We start from the raw sequence: 18,969 nt of genomic DNA on the forward strand, positions 1-18,969 counted from the left end.
GGCTCCTGACTTGGGACAGGCACATGTATACATAATGTGGCGGGGTTAAACATGTTAACGGGATCCCAACCCTCTCCCTAACCTGGGACAGTGGTATAACAGTACAACATAAGAACGAACTATAAAAGACTGAATCTAATTGTTGACTCTACTAAATGCCCTTGTGTCTCGCTTTCAAGACAAATGTGGCAAGTTCAACAAACTTACATATTTTAATGGAATATCTACCTTATAAATTAGCAGCGCTACTTACTTCTTACGCCATGTGCAATCTCACTCACACATGCCATTAACTGTGTCGGTAGAGGAGTCGCGGGGTCTCCTGAACACACAAATATAATTCTGTCTATCACTAAATATTCCTCGCGCTGACCATATTTCTCTTTTAAACCATTTAAGCCAAATGTTTTGAAGTGTGTTGAAACTTCAGATAATTCTTCACCTTCTCTCAATTTTCCATAGAAGATAATTTTCAATAACTCTTTGGTAAACTCATCGTTCTGGTCTTCAAAACCTTTCATATCAATGAATGTTGGCATTAAGATTTCATCCTGCTCCCTGTTTTTCCCACTCCTGGAGTAGTATTTCTCTTTTTTAAAACTGAAACAAAATCGATATTATAACATCAACAACCATCAACATGTTTTTGTTATAGTAGGCTCACAAATACCAACCCGTATAAAGGAAATGTTATATCATACACGTTGAAGTCGTTTACATTTGCTATTTCATATTTAAACCATTGTCGTGACGTCAGCCTATTTAATTACCATGGATTCTTTTTCTAGAATAAACGCTTCCTAAATCCGTCGCTGAAATGGACTCACCAAATTATATTCAATTGTTTCCTTTGTGTACCAGTTTGAATTGGTTAATTTACTGATTTCTGTTCACTAATGGAATTAATTTAAAAACTTACCTTTAATTTTAGTAATTTCTACCCTCACTGGGAATCGAACCCGTCCTTTAAATCTGTTATGCGTTACTGACCTCAACATATCGACAAAACCTCTCGGCAACCAATAGGTTACGATTTCAATGTCTATTTTATATATAATATATAAATAAACATATGATATACATCGGTACAACGAACACCTTTATATATACATAATAGGCAAACATATTGTATAAGTGTAAAGCAAAATTATATCCGGGTGAAATTTGATCCGGAGGAAAAAATGTCACAGTAGTTGTTGTTATTTTTTTATCCGGAGGAAAATATTTCCCTGGGATATTTTTTCCTTTGCCGTGAAGTTCTATCTGGGTAGTTAATTTATTGAATAGTTATTAGAAAAAAAATAATCCTTTACAAATACTATGAAATAATAATAAAGTGTATCTGAATTAAACCTATTTTGTAAAAAAAAATGTATTATAATGGGAATTATTTCACAAATTATCATTGAAAAAATTTCCTGAAAAAATTCAAGTAAATATCATTCTTTTAAAAAGAAAATTATCATTAAACATAAGAAAGAAAACCAGAAATAATTTCAAAAATCGCAATTGTGAAATAATATCATGATTAAATAAGGTAAGTGCAATACATGTAAAAGTGAGTTGTTTTCAGATCTCAGTACAAATATAAATTAAAACGTAAAGTTAGAAATATAGTTGCATTACTACTGTTAACAGTAATGGAAGAATTTGATTATGATAATATTTTTAACTATATATATAGTCTGGGGACAAAGATGTTGTTGCTGATTATATGGAAATCAGATAAATTATAGCATAACAGTATATTGGAACAAAAGCAATTTTAACAGCTGGATAGTATTTACCTGTGAAATGTTATCTGTCTTATTAAAAATTCATGTTGTTAGTCATCTTGTTATATAAATGAATATATAAAAAATAAGATTCAAGGAAAAATTTCACTATGAAAAAGATTCAGGAATATATTATACATGTTATATTAATATCTTTAAAAAATAAATTGCTCATAATTCCCTCCCTTTGATAAATTATGCAATTTGTTCTACCTTTGTGAAACATTTTATAATTAAAGTCAGGTATATATTGATTGCGAGTAACTTACATACTAATTAATGGGACTATATTTCACAAGGTTCTGTGAAATTTGATACGGCAAATATATACCGGTACATACTATCTGCATAACACAGATAGATTTTCACTCCCCAGGAAAAATTCTACCTGTGAAATACCATGCCTGGAAAAAAATTACCTTGACAAATTATTCTCAGGATAAAATATCACAGAGAAATAAATAAACCGTTAAAAGCGATTTTTAGAATTTTAACATTTTAATTATTTGGTGAAAATTTTCAAAAATTTGCGAATTTTTATATTGTAAAACATTGATCTTAATTCCAAAAATCGAAAATATGAACACTTTTTTTAAAATTTTGAATTAACTATTATGTGATAATCTATTACAAATCCTCCATTCCGAAATAATAGTCCACAATTTAAAATGTATCTGATAATAATGAATTCATACAAAGTTTTGATAAAGAAACCTTCATCCAGACTTGAAAAGAATCTGAAGAAAAATGTAAAGAAATATCCTGGCAAAAAGTATTTGTGTGGGATATTATAAAAGCCCTCTCCAAAAATTGCTCCAATATTTCGATTTTTTTCTGCTCAACAAAGGGAGAAAAAGTAGATGTAATTTGATGCTCATTTGATTAAATCACTTTTAAGGAATATATTGCTTCATTAAAATAAAAATATATACATTTGAATCAAAGTGATCGAATCGTTTTTTTGCTACCATGTCCATATGATATCTATCTTTTCCTTTCAATGCTAAAACAGGGATTCCACAAAGAATCATACAATTGTTCAAGACGTTTTGAAGAAAAATTTCAATAGAAACATTATTGTATGTTAAAACATTACATTGGAAGCCATTTGGAATCAAACTAATTATACAACATTTTTATATTACCGACCTTTGACTCCGGGTTCTATAATTTACCTACTCTGTGGTAGGACATCCTGGTACTACGAGGCGCCGAATGGGACTCTTGTGATTTTGTACTCGAAATTCAATTTTGTACGGACAAAAGTGAGTTTTGTTCAACAAAAATTAGTTCAGTTTAACAAAATTTGTAGCATACTACAAATTTAAAATTTTGTCATACAAAATTATCTTTCAGTGGACAAAAGATACTTTTGTCATGACAAAATTCATTTTTGTAACACAGACTTTACTTTTGTTACCTAATTTGAAAATTGGGCAACAAAAGTCAATTTTGTATGCAAATTTGTTTAGTTTGGATTCTGTGAACTAATTTGCATACAAAATCGACTTTTGTGACACAAAATTGACATTTGTGAGACAAAGTTGACTTTTGTGAGACAAAATTGACAAAATTAAATTTTGTCTCATAAAATTGAGTTTTGTTTCACAAAAGTCTATTTTGTCTGCAAATTTGTTTAGTTTGGATTCTGTGAACTAATTTGCATACAAAATCGACTTTTGTGACACAAAATTGACATTTGTGAGACAAAGTTGACTTTTGTGAGACAAAATTGACAAAATTAAATTTTGTCTCATAAAATTGAGTTTTGTTTCACAAAAGTCTATTTTGTCTGCAAATTTGTTTAGTTTGGATTCTGTGAACTAATTTGCATACAAAATCGACTTTTGTGACACAAAATTGACATTTGTGAGACAAAATTGAATTTTTCTCACTAAAGTCAATTTTGTCTCACAAAAGTCAATTTTGTCTCACAAAAGTCAATTTTGTCTCACACAATTGACTTTTGTGTTTTAATTTCCATACCAGGTAACAAAAGTCAATTTTGTATGCAAATAAGTTTATATTTGCATGCCTTTTTGAAAAAAATTGACTTTTGTCATGACAAAAATGAATTTTGTCATCACAAAATTGAAGTTCTCATAAAACAAGTCTGTATCACATAGTTTTGTAAGACAAAACTGATTTTGTTATGACAGAATTGAATTTTGTACAAAACCACAAGAGTCCCATTCGGCGCCCCGTAGGTACATGTACATGGTCCAACCAAAAGAAGTAAAATCAAATATATAATCGGTGCAATTTGGGGGGAAATTAAGTTTACTGCCATTAAAATAAGCCATTAAACATGGCCAATACAAATACTAATTACTTATTACAATACATCTTGCTGGAAATAAATTAATTAGTCAATTTAGTTTTTACCGCAAAATTATAATTTATATATGACAGATTAATTGATACAACAAGGACAGTCATCCACCTTATAATGAGGGATAGACTTAAACTAATAAGAAGAACATACTTGTGAAAGAACAAATTTGTGCATTATAAATGGATTTTACTCAAATTTTGTAATTCATTATAGAATACATGAAGAAATACTTGGTCCTGAACTAAGGACATTCTCGGGATATTCACAGGATATACCAGGATTGAGGGGGGATAGGACCTTTATCGGGACTCCGGGATCGGGTGTTTTTAAGCTCGGGATTTCGGGATTGACCCTTTCGGGATCCGGGAATCGTTTTTTCGGATTTCGGGACATCGGGATTTACTTTATTTAAATTCGGGACCTCGGGAATTTCGTTTTTTTAAGTCCGGGATTTCGGGATCAGGACCCCTCCTATCCCCCCTCAGGATTATCCCAAGACCAACTTATATTAATGCAAGCTAATATGTATATCCTGAAATTAGGATAAATTCCTGAGACCAGGACCTGGTGAATCCTGAGCAAAGGATTATCACAGGATTCTTTACTATGAGATTTATGATCTGGATGGTCTCTGGATATCCCTGGAATTATCCTTGTTCCAATACCGTCCCACGTTTAACTCTATCTTAGGATAAGGATATCTCAAAATTGCCCTGGTATTTTTCCCAAGATTATCCTGAGATATCCTAAGCCATTTTTCGTAAGGGAATTCTCACCAATACTGTCTGCACTGATTGTTTCTGAAGGCATATTACATGCAAAACAACAAAAGAAAAACTTATATCTAGCAACCATTCCAATGACAGTCAAAAGGCATTTGATGTGGTACACCATATGATTTTCCTAGACAAATTATATTATGAAGTTCCAGCAGATGTTTGGAAAGTTATTCAAAATCTGAATGCAAATATGTCAACGGAAGTACAATGGAATAAACACATCAGTAAAAGATTTCCAATAAAACAAGGAGTAAGAAAAGGAGGTGTCCTATCCACTCATTTTCACTAGTCCTATATTGATGACTTGCCAATAGAACTAGAAAAAAGAGCCATAATACTAACAATAGTACTAGAATATTGTGGCAGTCCATTATGTGCAGATGATATTGTACTGATGTCAACAGACGAAGCAGAGATTCAAGCAATGCTTGATATAGCATATAAATATCCCTAATGTCACTCATAAATTATCAAACTAGGAAATGAAGCAATACAAACTGACAAGCAAGCGACACATTTAGTAATCATACCAGCAACCAAAGCCGAATCAAGAATAAATATACAAGAACATATAAGTATTGAGAGAAAGACTCTGTATTCTTTAATTCCAAAACAACATACAAGATCTATCAAGCATAGTTACGTTCTTCCAATGCTACTATACGGCCTCCAAATACTACCTTTGAATTTAACCCAAATTGGAGAATTAAGACAATTGCACATCAAAACTATCAGATGTTTCCAATCCCTTCCAATTGGAACTTCAACAGCTGCTGTATATATGCTTATTCGCGCCATACCAATTGAAGCAGAATTCATAAGAGACAACTAAGCCTGCTATATTCCATCCTAGTAAGTGAAAACACTAAACTAAGAACTTTAATGGAAATACAGCTAATTGTCAACTCAAATAATTCAGAAAGCTTCTTCCAAAGAGTACAAGAAATCCTACAATATTACAATATAAAGCCGATTCACGAGCTGATGAAAAAAACCTCACAGCAAAATTTCAGTGGAAGAAGCAAATTAACTCAGCCATAGCCGATAAATTGACAAGTAAGCTACAAACCGAAATGAAAGAAAAATCCACTATTAAATTTTGCAATAAAACAGAGCTCAAAATACATCAGACTCACCCGGTATGGAACTCCTTACCATCAGTTATATATACGAGGTACAAAAAGACACAAATCAAAGCTAAATTACTTACTGGTACATACCTTTTAGAATGTGACATACAGAAATTCAAAAGGGAACAAGAAAAAGCAAATTGTACTCTGTGTCATTTGGAAATAGAAACTCTATAATACTTCTTACTCAGGGGCCCAGATTTAAGATTTTACATATCATATAAAGGGTTGAGAATCTAGGTTAAGATTTTAGGACCATAGATTGAGGACACTATTACAAGTATAATGTATAAACCTGTAGAAGCTACTATTTTTTTTAAATCTAATCATTATAATTTTAGGGTTTGAGTTACTATATAAAAATAATTAGTGCAATTAAATCTACTGATGTAAATATTCCCACTGCACATTTTTTAGCACAATTTTTTCTTATTTCCGTTTTTTTTTAGCATCGTTTTAAAATATCTTACCATAGCTAATGTCTCGATCTCTAACGTATACCAAAAAGATAAATAAATGCCTGCTGTAAATATATCTCCTTACCACCTTTTCTTTTATGTTAATCTTAATATTTTAAAGATAATGTATTTAGATTTTACTACCGTGTGACACGGGTGCTCCGATGCGGAGGAATTTACGAAGAAAAGAAGAAGTTAACGATAGCAACGTTAACGTGCGGGATATCTGATAACCAAATAAATGGGGAATGTGTCCTTAGGACACAGATGATGCCTCCGCTTGCATATATAACGTTATAAAGGGACATAACTCAAGAAAAATTATTCAAGTGGCACTACCCAAATGTGTACTTGATCTGAGTTTTGTGGTAATAAGCATTGTGTATAAGTTTCATAACATTTGGTTGCGGCAAATTTAAGTTGATGAACAAAAAAAACCCGCCATGTTTCTATTTGTAAAGGGGCATAACTCTAGAATGGTAAAAGTGACGCAACCCAAATTCAAACTTGATCTGTGTTTTGTGGTAATAAGCATTGTGTATAAGTTTCATAACATTTGGTTGAGGCAAACTATTATAAAGTTAGAGAACGGAAACGAAAAATTCAGCCTTTTTTCCATTTGTGAAGGAGCATAACTCTAGAACGGTAAAATTGACGCCACTTAAGGTGGTACCCAACAACTTCACTAAATTAATTTGGCTCGTTTAATTTTCATAAAATTTTGACAAAGTATTAACTTTGACACTTTGACAAAAATGTAAAAATTTCAAAACATTTGAACCAACGGTTTTATCGGGAAAACTACACTGGTTATATAGAAGTTTGACAAACACTTATTTTGATCATTGAGAAGCTTAATATTCACTTAACATCACAACGTAATAAAAACGTTTAGCTGATTTTACAGAGTTATCTCCCTGTAGTGTTAGGTTCCATCTTAAATTCAAATTTGATCTGTGTTTTCAGATAATAAGCATTGTGTTTAAGTTTCATAACATTTGGTTTAGGCAAACTTAAGTTAGAGAACGGAAACGAAAAAATCAGCCTTTTTTCCATTTGTAAAGGGGCATAAATCTAGAACGGTAACAGTGACGCCACCAAAATTCAAACTCGATCTGTGTTTTGTGGTAATAAGCAGTGTGTATAAATTTAATAGCATTTGGTTGAGGCAAACTAAAGTACGGAAACGAACCCTTTAGTTATTTGTCCATTTGTAAAGGGGCATAACTCTAGAACGGTAGAAGGAACGCCACCAAAATTCAAATTGATCTGTGTTTTGTTGTAATAAGCATTATGCATGAGTTTCATAATATTTGGTTCCGGAAAACAAATTTTAGGACGTGCGGACGGACTTACAGATGTACTGACGGACAAGGGTAAAACTTAATGCCCCCTCCGCTACGGCGGGGGCATAAAAAAGCATAGTTAACCATGATCTAAATTTTCAAAGTAAACGACTTTATTTGTGTGAAAGTTAACTAGGACAGACACGAAATAAATGTATTATCTTCAAAGTAAACTATAATTTCGATTGAAAACCCAATGGTCTTTTTTATATATCGTATTTGTCTCCATAAAAGGCATCAACTGTCCTAAAGCCTTTGATTCGTTTATTATTTTGTTAAGCGCCTCCAGAGAAACAGCGAATTGTAATTTGGCCTGGCCAAAAAACATTACTTTCTTTTGTTGGTAGCGACGAAAATAATAATGATAATCCAGGAAATGTCTGAAACGTCCTCTAATACTTCGGACAAATTAAGGCAGTCAGCGAAAATCCAAATTTAATATCAAATAGGCTGGTGACCAAAGTCGGATTTATGAAATTTTAATCGTCAAAAATGGTATACGGCTATATCATATATCATTTGATTCGAAAATATGAGTACTTTGAGATTATTTTGGTCGTCAAAAGAAAATATGGTGCAGGTTTTCAGAAACCAAGATCAAAGGTCACATGTCGTTTTCAAGGAAAATCAAAATTGAATATCTAATTCCAATTTAAATACCCTTTTAACAGTAGAATGATTGAAAAATTGAATCTATTTTCCTCCTTTTTCAATTTTTCATCAAGAAAGTGGAAACCCATCATTAAATGAGTTTTCCGAGTACACGTATGCGGCTTTACAAAAAGAGGGGTAGTTTTCAGTTTAAAATGGTGTATTTTTTTCAAGTAATAAGAACAACGACCGTCAAAACTTTTCAAAATTTATAGAAAAATATGCACAAATATGTATTTGTTAATATCACCATTTAGTATAACTCCATGAAAGTGGAAACTTAAGTTTGGCCATATACGTTGAATTCGGTACATGCAAAACTGACAACAAACATTATTTCAAAACAAATTAATATTGATTTTTTACAATGTCATGACGATTTCTATGAAATAAAACGTATTAATAGGAATATCAATCATTGTAAGATAGACTAACAACTTTAAAAAGACATGTTTTCTGATAGAACTGCCTTTTATTCGTTTAAAAATGGAGAAAACTTCGGTTATTCAATCCCAATCTAAGCGATGCAAGGTAATATATATTTTTTTCTATCCAGGATAGTTTAACATAGCACTAAATAAACGTAACTTTAATCAGTAATTCAGACCTCAAATGTCTTTTGTAATGTGGGAACGTTATGACGATGTTCTGACCCTTGGCTGGAAAACATGGAAGGTTTAGCAAATCTCGAGTCAGTATTGGTCCTAAGTGTTTAAAGAACACGACAAAATTCTTAAGCCACGATAATAATAATAATCGTTGTATCTTTCTAGGACGTTCCATTCGAGAGTGTTCTAGAATTTTCCGTGACAACTATATATATACAGACACTAAAGTTAAACTCTCAGACTTAGACTTAGACATCGATAGACATTAGTGTTCACAGCATTTGGATTGACACTTTTATTCTACAAACAACATCATACTGGATTTTGACCTTAGTAGTGAACGTAATATTCAGATAGGATTCCGAAAGATTTCAGGATACAGATAAAGATAAAAGATTGGATTCATATTTTGACAGTTAAGTTGACAGTAATATTTGTGTAATACTTTTTGTAAACTTTTGTATAATAAATCTTGTTAAATTTTTATTATTGATTTGTGTCTTTTGTTGGCTACAATTTAATGGCGATTTCTGGCCGTAACAGAAATTGGGGGCTCGTCCGGGATACTGAAAATATTTTATTCAAAATTTGTTTAGTATTTTTTATTATAACTAGCCAACAAAGTTCTACAAAATGGCATTTGATGCCAGTAAAATTTTGAAAACGCCAGACCTGGAGAGTTTTGATAATTTAAAGGAAGAGGAATTATTGTTGCTTGCTAAACATCTGAAATTAGTTTTTAAAGTATCTATGTGAAAAAAAAAACAAATTATAAAAAATTTGGTTATAGACAAATTAGTTGACGCAGAAATTTTAGGTGAAGAGGCTCTTGAATATAAGGTCGAAAATGTTGAAGCCTTTAAATTAAAACAGCTTGAATTAGAACATGAATTTAAATTAAAACAGCTTGAATTAGAACATGAATTTACATTAAAACAAGCAGAACTGGAAATGAAGGAAAGGTTGGAAATAGAGAAAAAAGAAAAAGAAGATGAATTTACATTAAAAGAACTGGAAATGAAGGAGAGGGAAAAAATAAAAGAAGATAAATTAAAATTAAAAGAACTTGAAAAGAGAGAAAGGCTAGAGATGGAAAAACTGAAAATTGAAATGGTCAAAGAAGAAAGCAACACTAAAGTCCAGTTGAAATCAGATTATTTTGATGCAGCAAAAAATATACGTTTGGTTCCCAGATTTTGTGAAAAAACAGTCGATAATATTTTCCACAGTTTGAGAAAATTGCTCGTAATTTGAACTGGCCAAAGCCGTATTGGACTACAATGCTACAAAGTGTTTTTGAGGGTAAGGCCGCTGAAATATACTCCACACTTCCATCAGAAAAAAGTTCCTATTATGACACGGTAAAACAGGAAGTTTTGAAAGCTTATGAGCTAGTACCAGAAGCATATAGACAGAAATTTAGATCTTATAAAAAGTTTGATTCACAAACCTATGTTGAATTTGCCCGGGAAAAGAAGATCTATTTGATAAATGGCTTTTGTCAAAGAAAACAGATAACAATTTTAATAACCTGAGGCAATTGATGTTATTAGAAGAGTTCAAACAATGTGTTCCTTTAGACTTAAAAACACATTTAGGCGACAAAACTGTTGGGACAATACATGATGCAGCTGTAATTTCAGATAATTATACCCTTTCACATAAATGAAGTTTTAAGGGTCAGAATGTTAATACTTCCAGTGGAAATTACAAAAATCAAAGCACTGAACGTACTGATAGTAAGCCTGTTGCACAGAATAAGAGTCAGTCCAATTATAATATGTCTAGTCCAAAATTTGATACTTTTGAGAAGAATTCACTGATTTGTGCTTATTGTAAGAAAAATGGTCACCTGATGGCTGATTCTTTTAGACTCCAGAAGAAGAATGAACGAGATAATTAGCCGAAGTCCAGTGCTTGTACGACACCTTATATTACCAGTACGTTGAAATGTCCTGCCAGTCAGGCTTTTAAGTCCAGTTTTTGAGATTACATGGAGGAATATAAACCCATTATGTCTGATGGGTTTGTTTCTATTGTTAATGATACCACTCTTCAGCTTATTTAGATTTTACGGGACACTGGAGTTTCTCAGTCTTTATTCTTAGAAAGTGTGTTGCCTTTGTCCGAGAAGACTTCTGTTGGTGCCTCCGTTTTGTTACAAGGTGTAGAGTTAGGTTGTATAGATGTTCCACTCCATCGTATTTATCTGAAGTCAGATTTGATAACTGGACCAGTTGTTGTGGGTGTTCGTCCTAATCTCCCTGTTGAGGGTGTTACATTATTGCTAGGAAATGATCTAGCTAGGAACAAAGTGGTTGCTGAACCAATTGTTACCAGTGAACCAGTGGTGTATGTTAAATCACCTGAAGATGATGCTGAATTGTATCCAGCTTGTGTTGTTACTAGGGCGATGGCTAGAAAACAACAAGATGAGAATTTGCAAGAAGACCAGTTTGATTACATGGACCTTTCTGACACTTTCCTAGCTGACATTGAAGGTCCTGGTAGCTTAGAAAAGGCCATAATAAGACCACCTAGTGTTAACAAGAATGTTATTATGCCATGGCAAGACGTAAACAGCCATTCATTAGACAGAAAGAATTTATTTGAGGAACAACATAAAGACCCTGAGGTTCTTCAGCTCAACCAGCGGGCTCAACCACAGGTGGAAGAAGACAAAGTGGCCGAATGCTATTACCATCAGGACGGCATTTTAATGCGGAAGTGTGGAGGCCTCCTGATGCTACCCCTAAGGAGGAATGGAGAGTGGTATACCAAGTGGTGGTGCCTAAAGTTTATAGGCAAGAAATTATTGGTCTTGCCCATGACACCCCTTTGGCTGGACACTTAGGTATAAGAAAGACGTGCCTTAAGATACTGCAGCATTTCTACTGGCCCAGACTTCGAAATGATGTCGCAGAATACTGCAAATCATGCCATATATGCCAGGTTGTTGGTAAGCCTAACCAGAAAATACCACCAGCACCACTTCTGCCTATTCCAGCCTTTGACGAACCTTTCAGCAGAGTTCTAATTGACTGCGTTGGACCTTTACCAAAGACCAAAACTGGAAATGCGTATTTATTGACAATCATGTTTACATCCACTCGCTTTCCTGAGGCTATTCCGCTAAGAAATATCAAGACACCTACTATTGTCAAAGCACTTATCAAATTTTTCACATTAGTAGGACTTCCTAAGTCTATACAGTCCGACCAGGGATCAAATTTCATGTCAGGTTTATTTCAGCAAGTCGTATACCAGTAAGGGATTGCTCAGTATAGATCAAGTGCGTACCATCCAGAATCTCAAGGTGCCTTAGAACGTTTTCATCAAACATTGAAGAACATGATTAGAACTTTTTGTCTTCAATTTGACAGAGACTGGGAGGATGGAGTTCACTTTCTGCTTTTTGCAGTCCGAGAGGCTGTTCAAGAATCCCTTTGATTTAGTCCCTTTGAGTTGGTATTTGGCCATACTGTAAGGGGACCGTTAAAATTGATTAAGGAAAAGTGGCTTACTGAACATACTGACTTGTATCTTTTAGACTATGTATCTAGATTTAAAGAAAAATTGTATACTGCTTGTCAAATTGCTCAAAAAAACTTAAAAAATGTACAGAACAAGATGAAAATATGGTATGATAAAGATGCCAGGGATAGAGTTTTTGAGCCTGGTGATAAGGTACTTGTATTTTTGCCAGTCCCTGGACATCCTTTACAGGCTAAATATTGTGGTCCTTATACAATAGAGAGTAAAATCAATGATTTGAATTATATTGTAAAAACTCCAGGTCGGCGCAAACAAAACAGAGTGTGTCATATTAATATGTTAAAACCATATTTTGAGCGTACTAATGAATGTGAGAGTAAACCAGTTGCCACTTTAGGCATGGTTAAATTTGAGAACAATCATGACAAACCAGATGTAATTGAACCACCTTTTAGTTCTAAAACTATGGAAGAGACAGTTAGATTGAAAAATTCAGAAATTTTGTCAAATTTAGACTCAAAACTTGCACATCTGTTTTTTGATCGTAGAGAAGAAATAAAAACTTTGGTATTTTCTTTTAAAAATCTTTTTCAAGATGTGCCAAACAAAACCACTACTGTTTGTCATGATGTTGATGTAGGAGATGCTTCTCCAATTTAGCAACATCCTTACCGGCTTAACCCACTCAAACTTGAAGCTATGAGAAAAGAAATTAAATATATGATTGACAATGATATTATTGAGCCGAGTAACAGTGAATGGAGCTCTCCTTGTCTCCTTGTGCCAAAACCAGATAAAACCTTTCGTTTCGTGACTGATTTCAGAAAAGTAAATTCAGTCTCAAAATCTGATTCCTATCCGATTCTAAGGATAGACGATTGTATTGACAACATTGGTCAAGCAAAATTTGTGAGCAAATTTGATTTGTTGAAAGGTTATTGGCAAGTTCCACTGACACAGAGAACTCGTGAAATATCAGCTTTTGTTACACCAGATGGCTTATTTCAATATACTGTAATGCCGTTTGGCATGAAAAGTGCACCAGCTACATTTCAAAGAATGATTAATAATGTTATAAAAGATTTAAACTGTTGTTATGCTTATATTGATGATCAAATTGTATGTAGTGATAGCTGGGAACAGCATTTAACACATTTGTATGATACTTTTGATAGATTGTCACAATCAAATTTGACTGTTAATCTTGGTAAAAGTGAATTTTGTCAGGCCACTGTTGATTATTTAGGGCATACAGTTGGCCAAGGTCAAGTGAAACCTATTATGGCTAAAGTGGAAGCTATTTCCAAATTTCCTCCTCCTACAAATAGAAAACAACTGATGAGATATTTAGGCATGATTGGATTTAAAGAAAATTTTGTTCAAATTTTGCTACTGTGGTTCAATCATTGACTCGTCTTTTACGAAAAGATTCTAAATTTATCTGGAGTGAAAATTGTCAAAACGCTTTTGAAAATAGCAAATCACTTTTAATTAATAGTCCAGTTCTGATTACTCCAGACTTTGAAAAACAATTTAAACTTGCCGTTGATGCAAGTGATGTAGGAATTGGAGCTGTTTTATATCAAGAGACAGATGATAATGTTGAGGAACCTATATCATATTTTTCCAAGAAATTAGATAAACATCAGAAAAATTATTCAACTATTGCAATGTATTGAAAAAGAGTGTTTTGCAATGTTGTCAGCACTTCGACATTTTGATGTATATTTGAATCCCACTGTTTATCCTATTCTTGTTTGTACTGATCATAACCCTCTCACCTTCATACATAAAATGAGAAACAAGAATCAGAGGTTGACTAGGTGGAGTTATTGTTACAGGCATATGATGTAATTATAAAACATATTAAGGGTAAAAATAATGTAACAGCAGATGCTTTATCTAGAGATTATAAAAAACACTTTGTATATATACTATGTATTTTTGTTCATATTATTCATGAAAAGTTTTTGTTACACTAAAACTTCTTTTAAGGGGAGAGGTGTTATGATATTGTAATTATTGTATTTATTTATGTTGACCTGATTTGTGTTGTGTGGCCTGATAGTTGTTTACAGAATAATCTTAGAACTGTGCAGTTTAGAAATCACTGGAACAATCACGGAATGATTGGAACTTTCCATTTAACTTACATAATGATTCCAGAATGATCTTAGGCTGCTATTTTATCTGTTTGTTTATAAGAAATGTTAGCGGCAACAGCAGATTACCGATGTTCATGTTTTTAAACAAAAACTTGGTGAAACCCAAAAATTTCAAAAAGAGTTTAGTTCAGTTGTGTGAACAGCATGTAACACGTACCATGCGAATCGAAATTATCAATATGTTACAAACAGGAATGGGGCACAAATTGATGGCAAATTTTCAGATCGGATCTGATACTTAGTATTTAAAGATCTTGAACCGCGAAAAGATGTTGCTAGTAAGCTGGGTCATGCCAGAGCTTAAAGGATACATTAATCTTGATATTGTGATATAAAAACGTATTTTGTGTCTATTTCAGTCGCCAGTTCGTCTTCATAATGCAGTACGTGACACCAAATCTAAGTTTCCCACATTCGACACTCAGGTGTCACAATTGGAACATAATTTACTAATCCTCCCGGGAGCACACGAGATAACCCCTGGTTTTCTGTAAGGTTTTTGTTGATCTTAGTTTTATATGTAGTGTTTTGAAGAATTTTTTAGTCATTTCGTCGTTCTCCGACTTTTGCCATGACGCTTTGATAATGTTGCCGACTAATAAGTTTGAATATCCATTTGTAATATGCGGCCTGTTTTAAGTAGTCAGGAGTACACCCCCTTCATGAAGTCTGTACTGACTCATCATGCACAAGCGTAAGGTAACAAATGATTTATGTGCACATTTTACGATGGCGCAGACGATATAGTACTATTTAAACATGGGGAAATTGACAATTGGAAAGTTAAAATCGTCCTTTAAAAAAGATTTTTGTTTGTAGTCGTCAATCTGTGTCAATATCAAAGTAAAGGTCGAGATATGAAGCAAACATTCTAGTTTCTGTAGTATCTTTTATCACAAGCTCACTGGGGTATATGAAATGTAAGTACTGAATGACTGACATGTGGGTTATAGAGAAAAGAAATCTCCAATATATCTGAATTTGAAAGCAAAATGGTTTTCTTTTTGTCTTTGAAAAGGTTCTGCATTTCCAATTGCAGTGCCGACTGTAAACACTGTTATGTTATGTAGACCAATGCATCATTCCTATCCACTTCTAAAATAAACAATTTCCAAGTAATTAAATGAACCAGTCACAATCATCCGCGCACTTTCGGGTAAGTTTCATCATTACACCTATTAACTGTGCAACATACCGCATTTTACTGCAAGTGGTAAATAAAACAATTATTGTACTCCCGCTTTGCAGAAAATAACATTATTTAAAGGATTAAACTGAATGTTTGCTTCTTTGCAATGTTAAAGCCAAGTTTCAAAGGACTTTCTAGTTTTATCATCTTTTGGGGATTTTGTCGGATCGACATTTCTTCAATAAACAACCGAAAAACTTATTTTGCCTCTTATATGAATAAAACTATATCAACACAACCTCACAAAATAATTAGGGACACCCAAATAATTCAACGAAACAATAAAATATCAGCAAAAACAAGTAATATCGTTTCCAAAATATTTGAGGAAAACTATGTATTCAGCCCAATCATGGACGGGATACAACCAGACTTGGGGTAATTGTAATGGTAATTATTAATCAGCTGTAATTGATTACAATTTTTCAAGAAATCATTGCAATCATTAATCAGCCACAAATCTGATTACATGTAATTTAATTTAATCAATTACTTTTCAAATTACCTTGTAATCCTGATTACTTTTTGATTACATTCTGATTACAATGAAAAAATTCTCAAATTTTGTGAACATTTTTAAGTTGTACATGTGTTATATTTGGACATACAAAGACAACTTCAAAATTTTTAACACATCTCAAATAAGGATTATTATTATAACAATATGTTTGATTTGTTAGATTTATTTGAGGTGAAAGAAGACAATTCAGACCCTGAGTTTAGTTTTTATTAAATAAAACAAAAGAAATATGAATAAAATTTATTAAAAATTATAGGATTCTAAAATCTACATTTCTGACAAATTCAGATTTAAAGTTTAACACTCTGGGTTTTTTTTTATCCAAATTTTTTTTCTTCAATGAATGACTATTTTATTGAACATATGATTTGATCATAAATAATTCATGCTAGTATTAGTTTAGGCTAAATTGATTTATTTACTTCTTTAAAAATAAACTGTTACAGTATTGAAAGGCCTTGTTAACCTAAGTAAAAGTATTATACATATATTCACAATTAAAAGTTGTTATATGATAATGACTGTTTTATTCATGTTATACTTTTCTTTAACCCTGAATTATAATCCTTTTGTTAATATTGTGATTATTGTCACCTTTGCATTTACAGGTAGGAGACCAATTAAAGTTTGTTTTTATTTCAATTATCTATTCGGTACTTAGGGCAATATGACAAAAGATAATAGACAATATATCTAATTAGCACAAACAAAAATTGTGATAAATATGTTGTTTAAAATAAACAAATGTTGGTATGTATAATTACATGTAAAATGCAATGATTATTAAAAAATACTATAACAATTTTAGATATGTTTTTGACTAATAAATTATAAAATCTGTCAGCAAGATAATAACCAAGAACTGAATCGATTTTAAAAGAGTAAAATCCATTTTATTCCTTTTTATAATCTTTTTCAATGTTTACCATAAATTAAATGCAAATTTCATAAAGAAATACACATTTTTTACAATATTCCATGTTTTTATTCATATAATTGATAAAATTTACATTTAATGTTAGAGAAATTTCCCAAATTATACGAAAGTTTTAAAATATTTGTGGTAAAGATGAATGTGACAACTTTTAACTTCGGGAAATATCCCAAAATCATTTTCAACATTATTATTTATAACATATATGTTGGCAAAGCATGTTGACATACAGATCTGAAACACATTTCGGGAAAAATCCAGACAAAAATAAACTAGTAAGAGGAAAATATATACACAGATGTCTTCGAATCTTTTAGGATTTATCCCGAAAACCATACATATATGCTAGAACTCATGACTTATAATTTCTTTCAACATTTTTGGAAAAATCCCAAAAATATCAACCAAGTGCAAAATGTATAAGACAAATGTCTTTGAATATTTTAGGGATTTATCCCGAAAACCATACGTATATATATATGCTAGAACTCATGATTAATAATTTCTTTCAACATTTCGGGAAAAATCCCGAAATATAAATCTAGTATCAGGCACACATTTGTTACATAGATTTTTTACCCATTTCGGGAAAAATCCCGAAATAAAATCTACAAGCAAATTTTAAAAATTATGCAAGAGATTTCTTAAACATATTGGGAAAAATCCCGAAAAACAAAATCTTTAAGATTTTACAACACAGAATTTTGATACTAGTAATAAAAAAGTTTTTATATAAATTTGTTTCCAACATTTGTTAAATTTTTGATTCATAAACAATATGTTAAGCCTCTTTACAAACCTTTATTCAATCGAAGTCAAATATTTCAAAGATTAATAATTATATAATGGTAAAGTTTAAAGGGCCATAACCAGTGACAAAATGTTCATTTATATATCTTTTGAATCGTTGTGGTATATCAAATAGATGAACTTTGAAGATATTTTTTAATAACATATCAAAAAGCAAAATAACAAAATACCGTACTCCATTGCAAACTCAAAATGGAAAGTGCAAAAGCTCAAACACATCAAATAAATGGGTAACAACTGTAATATTCCTGACTTAGTACAAGCATTTCCTAATGGAGAAAATTTTATAAATTCTCAAAACATGCTACAGTTATAATCTGTATATATTAACATCATTCAAATGGGTTAATTTGAAATTCATTGTAATCAGATGTTATCATGATTACTTGCAAATATAATCATTAATTTAATCAGCTATTTTGAGAAATGATGATATCAATTAATTTAATTTAATTGTAAAATTGACAAAGCATTTGTAATTTAATCAATTTCATTGAAAGTAATCGGACCCATCTCTGTATACAACTATCCGGAATTTTGTTAAGTTAATGATTGAATTGCAGAGAATTTTGAAAGTTTAAAAAATGTCGTTTATAACATTCTTACCTCATTAAAATTTGTGTACAGGAACATGAACATGAAAAAGGCGACGGTACCAGTATTTACATTGTAAATAAAGATTCTCGTAAATATCACCCATTTTTGGAGAAATTATAGTCCTGGTTACTCATTTGTTACTGTGTGTTGGCAGCAAAATGTACTGCAGCATTTCCT

General features: G+C 31.9%; 1 protein-coding gene across 1 annotated transcript in view; it reads right to left on the minus strand.

The window, feature by feature from the left end:
• LOC143079890 (uncharacterized) overlaps positions 1-18,969 on the minus strand; it is an 83,268-nt gene that overhangs the window by 6,621 nt on the left and 57,678 nt on the right. The window contains exon 3 of the mRNA XM_076255516.1: positions 254-600. Coding sequence (XP_076111631.1) covers positions 254-600 — 347 coding nt within the window. The remainder of the gene's footprint in view (positions 1-253; positions 601-18,969) is intronic.

This window comes from Mytilus galloprovincialis, chromosome 6 (assembly GCF_965363235.1).
Source record: "Mytilus galloprovincialis chromosome 6, xbMytGall1.hap1.1, whole genome shotgun sequence".
Lineage (NCBI taxonomy): Eukaryota > Metazoa > Mollusca > Bivalvia > Mytilida > Mytilidae > Mytilus > Mytilus galloprovincialis.